A 13,916-nucleotide genomic window follows, 5' to 3' on the forward strand; every position below is an offset into this window, starting at 1 on the left:
GCCATGCAAGAACTGGGACATTTTGAGCTTCCAAGAATTGTGTACAGATCCTTGCAACATGGGGCCGTGCATTATCCTGCTGCAACATGAGGTGATGTTCTTGGATGTATGGCACAACAATGGGCCTCAGGATCTCGTCACGGTATCTCTGTGTATTCAAAATGCCATCAATAAAATGCACCTGTGTTCTTCGTCCATAACAGACGCCTGCCCACACCATAACCCCACCACCACGGGCCACTTGATCCACAACATTGACATCAGAAACCGCTCACCCACACGACGCCACACACGCTGTCTGCCATCTGCCCTGAACAGTGTGAACTGGGATTCATCCGTGAAGAGAACACCTCTCCAACGTGCCAAACGCCAGTGAATGTGAGCATTTGCCCACTCAAGTCGGTTACGACGACGAACTGGAGTCAGGTCGAGACCCCGATGAGGACGACGAGCATGCAGATGAGCTTCCCTGAGACGGTTTCTGACAGTTTGTGCAGAAATTCTTTGGTTATGCAAACCGATTGTTTCAGCAGCTGTCCGAGTGGCTGGTCTCAGACGATCTTGGAGGTGAACATGCTGGATGTGGAGGTCCTGGGCTGGTGTGGTTACACGTGGTCTGCGGTTGTGAGGCTGGTTGGATGTACTGCCAAATTCTCTGAAACGCCTTTGGAGACGGCTTATGGTAGAGAAATGAACATTCAATACACGAGCAACAGCTCTGGTTGACATTCCTGCTGTCAACATGCCAATTGCACGCTCCCTCAAATCTTGCGACATCTGTGGCATTGTGCTGTGTGATAAAACTGCACCTTTCAGAGTGGCCTTTTATTGTGGGCAGTCTAAGGCACACCTGTGCACTAATCATGGTGTCTGATCAGCATCTTGATATGGCGCACCTGTGAGGTGGGATGGATTATCTCAGCAAAGGAGAAGTGCTCACTATCACAGATTTAGACTGGTTTGTGAACAATATTTGAGGGAAATGGTGATATTGTGTATGTGGAAAAAGTTTTAGATCTTTGAGTTCATCTCATACAAAATGGGAGCAAAACCAAAAGTGTTGTGTTTATATTTTTGTTGAGTGTATATAAAAATAATCAATCAATCAATTCAATAAATTTTTTTATATAGCGCCAAATCACAACAAACAGTTGCCCCAAGGCGCCTCATATTGTAAGGCAAGGCCATACAATAATCATGTAAAACCCCAACGGTCAAAACGACCCCCTGTGAGCAAGCACTTGGCTACAGTGGGAAGGAAAAACTCCCTTTTAACAGGAAGAAACCTCCAGCAGAACCAGGCTCAGGGAGGGGCAGTCCTCTGCTGGGACTGGTTGGGGCTGAGGGAGAGAACCAGGAAAAAGACATGCTGTGGAGGGGAGCAGAGATCAATCACTAATGATTAAATGCAGAGTGGTGCATACAGAGCAAAAAGAGAAAGAAACGGTGCATCACGGGAACCCCCCAGCAGTCTACGTCTACAGCAGCATAACTAAGGGATGGTTCAGGGTCACCTGATCCAGCCCTAACTATAAGCTTTAGCAAAAAGGAAAGTTTTAAGCCTAATCTTAAAAGTAGAGAGGGTGTCTGTCTCCCTGATCTGAATTGGGAGCTGGTTCCACAGGAGAGGAGCCTGAAAGCTGAAGGCTCTGCCTCCCATTCTACTCTTACAAACCCTAGGAACTACAAGTAAGCCTGCAGTCTGAGAGCGAAGCGCTCTATTGGGGTGATATGGTACTACGAGGTCCCTAATATAAGATGGGACCTGATTATTCAAAACCTTATAAGTAAGAAGAAGAATTTTAAATTCTATTCTAGAATTAACAGGAAGCCAATGAAGAGAGGCCAATATGGGTGAGATATGCTCTCTCCTTCTAGTCCCCGTCAGTACTCTAGCTGCAGCATTTTGAATTAACTGAAGGCTTTTTAGGGAACTTTTAGGACAACCTGATAATAATGAATTACAATAGTCCAGCCTAGAGGAAATAAATGCATGAATTAGTTTTTCAGCATCACTCTGAGACAAGACCTTTCTGATTTTAGAGATATTGCGTAAATGCAAAAAAGCAGTCCTACATATTTGTTTAATATGCGCTTTGAATGACACATCCTGATCAAAAATGACTCCAAGATTTCTCACAGTATTACTAGAGGTCAGGGTAATGCCATCCAGAGTAAGGATCTGGTTAGACACCATGTTTCTAAGATTTGTGGGGCCAAGTACAATAACTTCAGTTTTATCTGAGTTTAAAAGCAGGAAATTAGAGGTCATCCATGTCTTTATGTCTGTAAGACAATCCTGCAGTTTAGCTAATTGGTGTGTGTCCTCTGGCTTCATGGATAGATAAAGCTGGGTATCATCTGCGTAACAATGAAAATTTAAGCAATACCGTCTAATAATACTGCCTAAGGGAAGCATGTATAAAGTGAATAAAATTGGTCCTAGCACAGAACCTTGTGGAACTCCATAATTAACTTTAGTCTGTGAAGAAGATTCCCCATTTACATGAACAAATTGTAATCTATTAGACAAATATGATTCAAACCACCGCAGCGCAGTGCCTTTAATACCTATGGCATGCTCTAATCTCTGTAATAAAATTTTATGGTCAACAGTATCAAAAGCAGCACTGAGGTCTAACAGAACAAGCACAGAGATGAGTCCATTGTCTGAGGCCATAAGAAGATCATTTGTAACCTTCACTAATGCTGTTTCTGTACTATGATGAATTCTAAAACCTGACTGAAACTCTTCAAATAGACCATTCCTCTGCAGATGATCAGTTAGCTGTTTTGCAACTACCCTTTCAAGAATTTTTGAGAGAAAAGGAAGGTTGGAGATTGGCCTATAATTAGCTAAGATAGCTGGGTCAAGTGATGGCTTTTTAAGTAATGGTTTAATTACTGCCACCTTAAAAGCCTGTGGTACATAGCCAACTAACAAAGATAGATTGATCATATTTAAGATCGAAGCATTAAATAATGGTAGGGCTTCCTTGAGCAGCCTGGTAGGAATGGGGTCTAATAAACATGTTGATGGTTTGGATGAAGTAACTAATGAAAATAACTCAGACAGAACAATCGGAGAGAAAGAGTCTAACCAAATACCGGCATCACTGAAAGCAGCCAAAGATAACGATACGTCTTTGGGATGGTTATGAGTAATTTTTTCTCTAATAGTTAAAATTTTGTTAGCAAAGAAAGTCATGAAGTCATTACTAGTTAAAGTTAATGGAATACTCAGCTCAATAGAGCTCTGACTCTTTGTCAGCCTGGCTACAGTGCTGAAAAGAAACCTGGGGTTGTTCTTATTTTCTTCAATTAGTGATGAGTAGAAAGATGTCCTAGCTTTACGGAGGGCTTTTTTATAGAGCAACAGACTCTTTTTCCAGGCTAAGTGAAGATCTTCTAAATTAGTGAGACGCCATTTCCTCTCCAACTTACGGGTTATCTGCTTTAAGCTACGAGTTTGTAAGTTATACCACGGAGTCAGGCACTTCTGATTTAAAGCTCTCTTTTTTAGAGGAGCTACAGCATCCAAAGTTGTCTTCAATGAGGATGTAAAACTATTGACAAGATACTCTATCTCACTTACAGAGTTTAGGTAGCTACTCTGCACTGTGTTGGTATATGGCATTAGAGAACATAAAGAAGGAATCATATCCTTAAACCTAGTTACAGCGCTTTCTGAAAGACTTCTAGTGTAATGAAACTTATTCCCCACTGCTGGGTAGTCCATCAGAGTAAATGTAAATGTTATTAAGAAATGATCAGACAGAAGGGAGTTTTCAGGGAATACTGTTAAGTCTTCTATTTCCATACCATAAGTCAGAACAAGATCTAAGATATGATTAAAGTGGTGGGTGGACTCATTTACTTTTTGAGCAAAGCCAATAGAGTCTAATAATAGATTAAATGCAGTGTTGAGGCTGTCATTCTCAGCATCTGTGTGGATGTTAAAATCGCCCACTATAATTATCTTATCTGAGCTAAGCACTAAGTCAGACAAAAGGTCTGAAATTCACAGAGAAACTCACAGTAACGACCAGGTGGACGATAGATAATAACAAATAAAACTGGTTTTTGGGACTTCCAATTTGGATGGACAAGACTAAGAGTCAAGCTTTCAAATGAATTAAAGCTCTGTCTGGGTTTTTGATTAATTAATAAGCTGGAATGGAAGATTGCTGCTAATCCTCCGCCCCGGCCCGTGCTACGAGCATTCTGTCAGTTAGTGTGACTCGGGGGTGTTGACTCATTTAAACTAACATATTCATCCTGCTGTAACCAGGTTTCTGTAAGGCAGAATAAATCAATATGTTGATCAATTATTATATCATTTACCAACAGGGACTTAGAAGAGAGAGACCTAATGTTTAATAGACCACAAAAATAATGATTTACATTGGTCTTCCCCAGGAATCGATGAACTCAACAAAAGGAACTCTAATAATAAAAGTACACTACAACTAAAAGGCACACAAATCCCAAAATAAAGAGCTGATTTAAAAAAACAAATGTAATCACTCTTCCATTGTATTGTTCCGGACGCTGTCTGACAGCATTCTGTTAATCGGCATTAAATAACAACCAATATATTATGTCACACATTTTTTAGAACATCTTTCTTATTTTTTGGAATTTAAAACATCCTTTTGGTGTATGCTACAAGGGCTGAGTGCTTTCTGTGAAAATCTCACAATTCAGCTCTCTATCCACATCAGTCTGATGTTTTCTGTTGTCCACAGTGTATCCAACATCATCCCATATGTTGTCTGTCACACACGTACGTGTTCATCTTGTTTATTTTTGGGATGTAAAGGTCCTTATGTTAAGTAGCAGCACATGCTGTGGTGTGCACATGTGCTACAGTGAGCTCCTGACTGTTGTTATATCACCCCCAGGGAAATTCTGTTTAAAAAAAAAAGAGTTCCATATACCAAAAAAAAAAAGTAGAACTTGTACTTAAATACAGCAGTGTTTTGTTTTTCATTGGCCTCAAGCCATTAATAAAGTCTTAGCAAACTTGCTGATTCACAAGCTGTTATTATTAGGAAATGCTCATATGTTCATCCAATATATTATTGTTGTTTCTGTCTTTTCTTCTCTTGGCAGGTTTTAGCCGTAAGGAGTTTCGTGGGAAGTTGGCCATCGCCATAACGGCCAACTTTGTCAACCGGAACACCACAGCAGAGGTCAAAGTGGAGGAGATCAGTGGGGTGGCCTTCATTTTTAACCAGAAGTTCTTTCTGGAACTTAAGGAGGAGACGGGTGGGTCCAAAAAGTGTTTTTTTTTTTTTTTTACACCAATGATCCTGTACTCTATTACCGCTTTTTCTTACAAATCCAACTGTTTGTTTTACACACACACATTCATTCATTGTGGCATTTGTTTGCTAATTATTCTTTCCCGTGGCGCTAAAAGTGCGCTCTGTTAAGTCAACTTTTCTGCCTCTGCAGGAATTGATTTGGAGAACATAGTTTACTACAAAGACCACACCCACTACTTCGTCATGACGGCCAAGAAGCAGAGCCTGCTGGACAAAGGCGTCATCATAAATGTGAGTTCACGCCTATGCACGCGCACACACAAACGTGCACTCACGTCGGTTTGCAGGCTGTGACGAGATAATGAAAGGGGTTTTTTTATTTTTTTTTATGTATACTCACCCGTACAGGAGGAGTAATCACAAATATATGAACCTCTGTTTCGACAGAATGGAAATGAAAGAATTGAAGAAAAATCTGTGCTTATTGCATATATTTGTGAATACATTAGAGCTAATAACCTGAATATAATTTTAATGAAGTTGTGAAGCGTGGTGATCATTACTGTTTGCAGTAAAGAGGGTAACACTGAATTAAAGATAACATTTGTGAACACCATATTAAGCCCCATTCTCACCGTCGTGCATGTGCATGCTGGAAGCAGTCAGACACAATCAACCGCAACTTGTGACACAGGATTGCTTATTTTTACGAGCGACTTGAAACAAAAAAGAGAATTAACTCAAAGGCTGACAAGTTTGCTTTTGTTCATAGTGTTTATATAAGATTTTTTTTAACCTTTATTTAACCAGGTTAGTCCCACTGAGATCAAGATCTTTTTTGCAATGAAGATCTGGGCAATTATAAAGTTTCCATTTCACCTAACCTGCATGTCTTTTAATATGGGAGGAAACTGGAGCTCCCGGAGGAAACAAGGAAAAAAACCAGTACTGATCAGTATGTCTGGTATTTATTTTGTGTATTTGTATTTATATTTATTAGGGGCTGTTCATGTTTGGCTCACATGTTTTTGTTCCACTTGGGGTTTTATAGGTGCAGACCAAATTTGAACTCAGTCAGATGAGATTTAGAGGTCCCCCAGAGTGGCACATTTTCCTCTCCCTCTGCTGGCAAGGCAACGTGAAGGTGACGAGAAGCTAAAAGTGGTGGTTGACTGGTCACCCTGGAAGTCTTCTCCACTTTTTGCTTGTTTGGGGAAAATTGTTGCTTTGTGGGGGACCCCTAAACAATGTCCAAATTACAGTAAAATTTGGCACAGATATTTTATTAGTAGAACAACAACATGTGGCCCAAAAGATTTTGTAACATTTGACATTTTGAACAGGTCTAATATTTATATTTGCAAACCGTTTCTCTTTTTTTCCCCACTTTTACTCTGTGTGCTTCTTACCCTGTGTGCTGCTATACAGTGCTGCTGGAACCTCAATTTCCCTGAGGGAGTCTTCCCAAGGGATCAATAAAGTTCTGTCTAATCTAATCTAACATGCAAACTCCACACAGAAAGGTCTCAGGTGGGAATCGATCCCATGACCTTTTTGTTGTGAGGCAACAGTGCTAACCACTAAACCATCGTGCTGCCCAAATGTAAATTGCAAATCATTTATCTGAATACTAAGGGGAAAAAAATTACAGAGAAAATCAAAAGGGATTGTACTTTTTTTAAAATGTAAGAATACAAGATTTTAGACTTTTGCTAAAACTGGAAGCTTTGGCTCTCGTTGTTGCTCTAAGAAGTCAAACTTTGCGATGTTCCAGTTAATTTGCTGTCCGTAATATCACACCAGTTAATCCTGTTTATTGGCTATAAAGCTGGTTGTCTCTGCACTAAAGTAATTCATCTCTTGATGTGTCTGTTGTTCACTGTCATTAAAGGTAGCTCAACAGTACGTTTGTTCTTTAGCTGCGGAAAAAGTAGAAAAAGTTTTAAGTCAACAGCAGGTGGCGTTGCAGTGGCTCTAACAGTCAGAAGTTGTTGAATTTTCCACCATGTTCTCTTTGAAAACGGCTCATTTAGTGTCTGCCACACGCAGCCAATGCGTGAAAGCAGCAGCTGTGTGTGTGTGTGTGTGTGTGTGTGTGTGTGTGTGTGTGTGTGTGTGTGTGTGTGTATATTCCCACGCGCGCTAGGACAGCAGTATGTTACCTTTGTTAGTGAATGATGGTCCTCTTTTGGGGATGATAATGAAGTCGGTCTTTAATTAGAATCTGGCTCACTCTCACCTTTGTCCGATGTCGTTGCCTCTTCTCAGTGGAACGTTACATATGTGATGACTGTAAGTACCACAACTGCTGCTGGAAACACAAATCCATGCAGGAAAAACACTGTAAAATGGGGGATTTGTTCCTGACGCTGATGCTTTTAGGCCCTAGTGTCTCATCTTACGCTCAGGCTGATGAAGCTAAAGCTTCAGAGGAGCTATGACTCATGTTGACTCACAGTGACTCATAGATTCAGTAAGGTGACTTCTTACAACAAACGCCTCAATGTATCCTTTCATTAAAATTAAGGTTTTATTGGCTTCTCCCTTTAATGATATGCTGGGAATCTGACTTCGACCTTGAGACTCGTCACTCAGTTGTAATTTCTCTGAACTTGCTTTGAAGAGTCACATGGTCACCTCTGCCAACTGACAGAGGAGGGCAGAGGTTCTGCGTGTCCATCTTTCTGAAAACACTGTCCTATACAGGCACTGATACCCATCAGACTCATGCTTATTCCCAGATTCCATAGCATCAAGCGGATGAGAGCAGATGGTTTTCCTGAATGAGCCACTAGGTCAAGGTCAGGTTTATTTATAAAGCATATTTACAAACAGTCAACACTGCCCCAAAGTGCTGTACAATAAAAGGATTTAAAATTATATTGTTAAATACAAGAACAAAATAAATCAACAAGACAGTAAAAGATGTGGCAGTGTTCATCTCATCTTGTATTAAAAGCCAGTGCAAAAAGATATGTCTTTAAAAGAGTCAACTGAAGGAGCCAGTCGGACATTCAATGGCAGCGAGTTCCAGAGCTTGGGCCCCACAACAGCAAAGGCTCTGTCTCCCCTGGTCCTTAGCTTAGATCTGGGACAGACCAGTAAACTCTGGAACGCGGAGCGCAGAGCTCTTCCTGGAGTGTGCAATGACAGCATATCAGATAAATAGAATGGGGCTTGACCGTGAATTGATTTAAAAACAAGCAACAAAATCCTAAAAGCAACAGGCAGCCAGTGCAGTGAAGCTAAAACAGGAGAAATGTGTTGGTGCCATTTGGCTCCAGTGAGCAGACGCGCAGCTGCATTTTGCACCATCTGGAGACGATGCAGAGACGACTGATTAAGACCAACATACAAAGAATTGCAGTAGTCTAAACGAGACGTGATCAAGGCATGCACAACCTGTTTGATTTTACTTAAGTCTAAGCTGGAAGAAGCTTGTTTTGACCACTGTGTTGATCTGCTTCTCGAATTTAAAAGAGCTTTCTGTAAAAATACCAAGGGTCTTAGCAGATGAACGACAGTAGGAGGCGAGTGGACCAAGGGCAGAAAGGTCAAGGTCACCAAAGACCACAATCTCTGTTTTGCTTTCATTTAGATTCAAAAAGTTTAAAGACATCCAGTCTTTGACTTCTTGAAAGCAAGTCTATAGGATGGCAGATGAGTTTGTTTTAAGGTTCAGAGGTAGATAAATGTGCACATCATCAGCAAAGCAGTGAAACTGAATGTTATATTTCTTAAAAATTGATCCTAAAAGAGGCAAATAAAGCGAAAATAAAATTGGCCCTAAAATTGAACCCTGAGGTACTCCACAAGTCGAAGGGGCTTTCTGTGACACAAAGGGACCAAGGTTCACAGAAAAGCACCGACCAGTCAAATAGGACTTAAACCATTTGAGCACTGTGCCATTTAATCCAACACACGATTCAAGGCGAGATAATAAGACCTGGTGGTCAACAGTGTCAAAGGCTGCAGTTAAATCCACAAGCACAGCTGTAAGTGTCCATGATTAAAAGAAGATCATTAAAAACTTTCAAAAGAGCAGTTTCAGTGCTGTGCAAAGGTTTAAAACCAGACTGGAACTTTTCAGTTATGTTAAATGCAGTAAGGTGCGACTGTAGTTGAGTATAGACCACCTTTTCAAGTATTTTAGATAAAAATGATGTCTTAGAAATGGGTCTATAATTAGAAAAAATAGCAGGGTCCAAATTATGTTTTTTTTAAAGGGGCTGTATCATGGCCTGTTTAAAGGAACAAGGAACGACACCTGAAGACAGAGAAGCATTAATCAGCTGTAAAATATAAGGGCCAACTGAATCAAGGACTTCTTTCAAAAGCTTAGCAGGAAGGAAATCCAGTGCACAGTCTGAAGGCCTTAAACTTTGAACAGTTTTAGATAGTTCACACAGAGAAATAGGCTCGAATTGACTAAAAACAGCTGTGCACTCAGGAATGATGCAGGGGTCAGCGATGACAGTTGGCAAAGAAGATCGAATGAGTGAAATTTTGTCACTGAAAAATTGACAAAATTTTTCACACAAAGAAACAGAGGGAACAGCACCAGTTGAATCAGTAGGGTTAACAATCTTGTTCAAAACATTAAAAAGAACCTGGGGTTTGTGAAGATTTGTAGACACAATATTTGCCATATACTCTGATTTTGCGGTCTTAACAGCATCTTGATAATTCGCAAGTGAATGTCTTAAAATCCCCAGTGATACTTGAAGTTGATCTTTCTTCCATTTCCGTTCTGCACGGCGGCATTCCCGTCTGCGTGCGCGCGTAAAATCATTGTGCCATGGCTCTGAGCATTTTGCACGCCAATTAGTGAAAGGGGCGACAACGTTGAGAATCTTTGAACACGTAGTATTGAACAAGCTAACCAACTCATCAATATTTGTATTGGAATCGTAAGACGTAAGTTCAGAAGCATGAAACACAGCAGGAAAGAGTGGCGCAGTAGCGGGGCAGATAGCACGCTGCTGGCGCGCCGGAACGCATTGTTTCCTAATAGCGGAGGACACCGCGACAGAAAAAAGCACAGGAAAATGGTCCGATATGCCTGCGTACAGATCTCTATGACGTTCACATTTAGACCACTGAATAAGATAAGGTCCAGAGTATGACCCTTGTCGTGGGTCGGGACATTTACTGCCTGCTTAAGATTAAGAGTCCACAACATTAAGAAAGTCATTGACCAAGGGCTTGGATGGAAAACAAACATGAATATTAAAATCCCCAGCAATTAAAAATGCGTTACGATTAAGAACAATACCTGCCACAAAGTCAGAAAAGTCATTTATAAAATCTTTGTTAAATTTAGGAGGGCGATAGATGAGTGCGCACAAGACAGGTATATCCAATCTGATTTCAAAGAGCTGTAGCTCAAAGCTCGCATAGGCTTTAGTGGGAAGCGGGCAGCAAACAAAGTCAGATTTAAACACTGTCGCCAAACCACCGCCTTTGCCTGTAGTGCGAGGGGAGCTGAAGAAGGAGCAACCCGGGGAAAGTAGCTCCGAGAAGGCGAAGGACTCACCAGCCCGAAGCGCCATCATCCCCATCCACTAGTCTGTCACAGGTTACTTTCCCAGCAGAGGCCGGTACCAGTTTACAACTGGGTTGCCGGGGACGATGCAGATTTAGTGTCTTGTCCAAAGACACAAGCACGTAATGTGACCAGGAAAGAAGTCCTCGTCCACATGATGGCAGGCCAGCTCCTTATACAAATGAGCTACCTGCTCTGCAAGGCAGAAGACGGGACATCTCAAATGATTTTTGACAAAGGGTTGCAGAGACGTAGGCCTTGGCTCAAGAGTGATTTAACTTATGACATAAAGATCTGATGGTGTGGGGCAAGTCAGAAATTCCAGTTGCACTCCTCTGTTGATTGTTGGAGGTCATAATGGGGACTGGTAGTTACCCTGGTTTGAATTTGAAACCAAATAGTCTAAAGTTGGCAGAAAGTATAGATTACAGGAATATTTCAGTCTGTGAAGCAGTACAGATCGATTATCTGTTGGGGGTGAATGTATTGAGGTCAGAGGATCCTCACTGTGAGACAGAAGATTTGCAAAGTTCCTCAGTCTCCAGTTTGCTTGCAGTGTGCCGATACGCACGTTGACTGGCAGCACCCTGAATCTGGTCTGCTTGAGATTTCTTCCTATAAAACACTGATTTTCCTTACCACTGTTGCCTGTGTGCTCTCATCATGGGATGAGAAAACTCTGGACCGCGGTCAGCAACAAGGGCCAAGACTGAACAGGTTTTCCTTGCAGCTTGCTGAGGTGGTTGGTAGCCAGGAAAACCTGCACCGTCTTGGCGTTTCGTGGCACAGTATTAACGAGCCCTGGTCTCGACCTTATTGAATTGACTTGAAAGTGGAAATGAATTGATTTCTTGAAAATCTGCATGATTTCATTTGTATCAAAGTGACATCTTTAACCTGGGTGTCTAAATCTGTACAGGACTGTATAGAAACAGAGCATCTCCTGAGCAACGACAATGTCAGCCAGGAAGCCTTGCTGTCCTATGCACGCGAGGCAGCGGACTTCGGCACCAACTACCAGCTGCCGTCTCTGGACTACGCCATCAACCATTACGGGCAGCCAGACGTGGCCATGTTTGACTTCACCAGCATGTACGCGTCGGAGAACGCTGCCTTGATCAGGGAGAAACATGGTCATCAGTTACTGGTGGCATTAGTGGGAGATAGTCTCCTTGAGGTATGAGCTGCACTTGGCAGTGGGAGATGTTTGGATGTTGTCACTGTTGTTTGACATTTTGTCCTGAGATCATCTTCTCTGTTTGCAGCCGTTCTGGCCGATGGGTACAGGTTGTGCCCGAGGTTTCCTGGCAGCCTTTGACACAGCTTGGATGATAAGAGGATGGGTGCAAAGCCGGAGTCCTCTGGAGATACTGGCTGAGAGGTGTGTCTGCATTTGACTCTCATGTGGTTTCCTGTCAATTAAGGTCTTTGTGTTAATAAATTTGCAAAAAAAAAAATTTTCATGTTGTCATTATGGGGTGTTGTGAGAATATTGAGGGGGAAAATTAATTTCATCCATTTTGGAACAAGGCTGTAACATAACAAAATGTGGGAAAAGGGAGGTGCTGTGAATACTTTCTGGATGCACTGTACCTGCTCTACCCACAGCTGACTGGCTCAGTCAGGTGTCTTTTAGCTCTTATTGTTTTAGCACAGCTGAAAGAGCCCGTCAGATTTACACAGAGAGGGGAAAGCTGTATAGATTTGGGACTGAGAACCAGTGCGCTTTAGGTGATTCAGAATGAATAGGTTACTTATGGCTCGAGAAACACCACACTGTATTATTTAAGATGACCTGTTTCATACACCCCCCCCCCCCCCCCCCCCCCCAAAAAAAAAGTCAAATCTGGGAGCATGCACTGGTGCTGCTTGTCGCCACATCCACAACAATGCAGAGCTGCCTCAAGTCCAGGATGGCAACCACCCAGACAGACAAATGGTCCATCCCCATCTGTCTGCTGCAGCCAAGTGAAACGTGGGTGTCCCCTTGGTCTCCTCTAATTACTGGTGTCCTCAGCACTAAGGCAGTTGTGTGTGTTTGTGTGCAGGGCAGTGCACAGAGAAATGCGCCACATGTCCAAAATGTAGCTGCTGCTCCCTCACGTAGCACATGACACTCCTTGCATGAGTCTTCCTTGACACAGTCATTCCAGCAGTACCTGAGGATCCTCCAGACAGACCTGGTACCAAACACAGCCAGTTGATGTCTTCTGTGACTGGTTAGTGTCTCACAACCATACAGTAAGACAGGAAGCACAAGAACCTGAAAGACTTGGACATTTGTTCTCCTGCAACGATATCTGCTTCACCAAATACTTATGTCTAGCGACACACAACTCCGTAAGCTCTTCCCAGGTGTCCTTCTGTGCCAAATTCAAACATATCCAAGTGTGTAATTAAGAATGTAGCATTAAATGTTGATTTTTATTTCATAATTTTTTTGTTTTATGGCATCAACCTCATAAACAATGCACAATTTTAATTGCTTAAATACTGTTGTAGATGACCAAAGTTCAGGCTTTAATGAATCAACGGGTAACAAATGTGTACTACATTTACCCCTGTATTACAGGGGTATAAGTCTTTACTAGTCCACAATCTACACTGGGATATACTTTGAGTTTGACTGGACAATACCTGGATATAAATTGTCAGAGGTTTCATCTGTCCAGATTTACACAGCAGTTCGAGTACTTTAAGTGGTGTTTGTCGTCTTTCCGTAGGGAGAGCATCTACCGCCTGTTGCATCAGACCACTCCTGAGAATATCAGCAAAAACTTTGACCAGTATACCATTGATCCAGGAACCCGCTACCCCAACCTCAATTCCAGCTGTGTGCGCCCCCACCAGGTCAGCTCAGCACTTTTTATGTGCACTGAATGAAACCTGACTTCACAGGAAGAACAGTAATCAGATGTTTAAGACGACATTTATAGTGGAGTGACATCCTTCAGAACCACCTGGATCTTTGCAGCAGTAGCCAAGAATATTTAACAAATGGCTTTTATAGGACTTTTTAGGAGCATTAAACCCTGCTAAATAATTCTAATCTTTGCATCTGCAGAGACATCACGCAGGTGCTTTAGGTTATTTTTAATCTG

General features: G+C 41.9%; 1 protein-coding gene across 3 annotated transcripts in view; it reads left to right on the top strand.

Moving 5' to 3' along the window:
* The window catches only part of mical2b (microtubule associated monooxygenase, calponin and LIM domain containing 2b), a 170,303-nt gene that overhangs the window by 69,844 nt on the left and 86,543 nt on the right, over positions 1 to 13,916 (top strand). For all 3 annotated transcript variants that reach the window (XM_034177202.1, XM_034177203.1, XM_034177204.1), the window contains exons 6-10: positions 5,116 to 5,271; positions 5,461 to 5,561; positions 11,735 to 11,992; positions 12,081 to 12,196; positions 13,539 to 13,665. In XM_034177202.1, the coding sequence (XP_034033093.1) occupies positions 5,116 to 5,271; positions 5,461 to 5,561; positions 11,735 to 11,992; positions 12,081 to 12,196; positions 13,539 to 13,665 (758 nt within the window). The remainder of the gene's footprint in view (positions 1 to 5,115; positions 5,272 to 5,460; positions 5,562 to 11,734; positions 11,993 to 12,080; positions 12,197 to 13,538; positions 13,666 to 13,916) is intronic.

Source organism: Thalassophryne amazonica, chromosome 8 (assembly GCF_902500255.1).
Source record: "Thalassophryne amazonica chromosome 8, fThaAma1.1, whole genome shotgun sequence".
Taxonomy (NCBI): Eukaryota; Metazoa; Chordata; class Actinopteri; order Batrachoidiformes; family Batrachoididae; genus Thalassophryne; species Thalassophryne amazonica.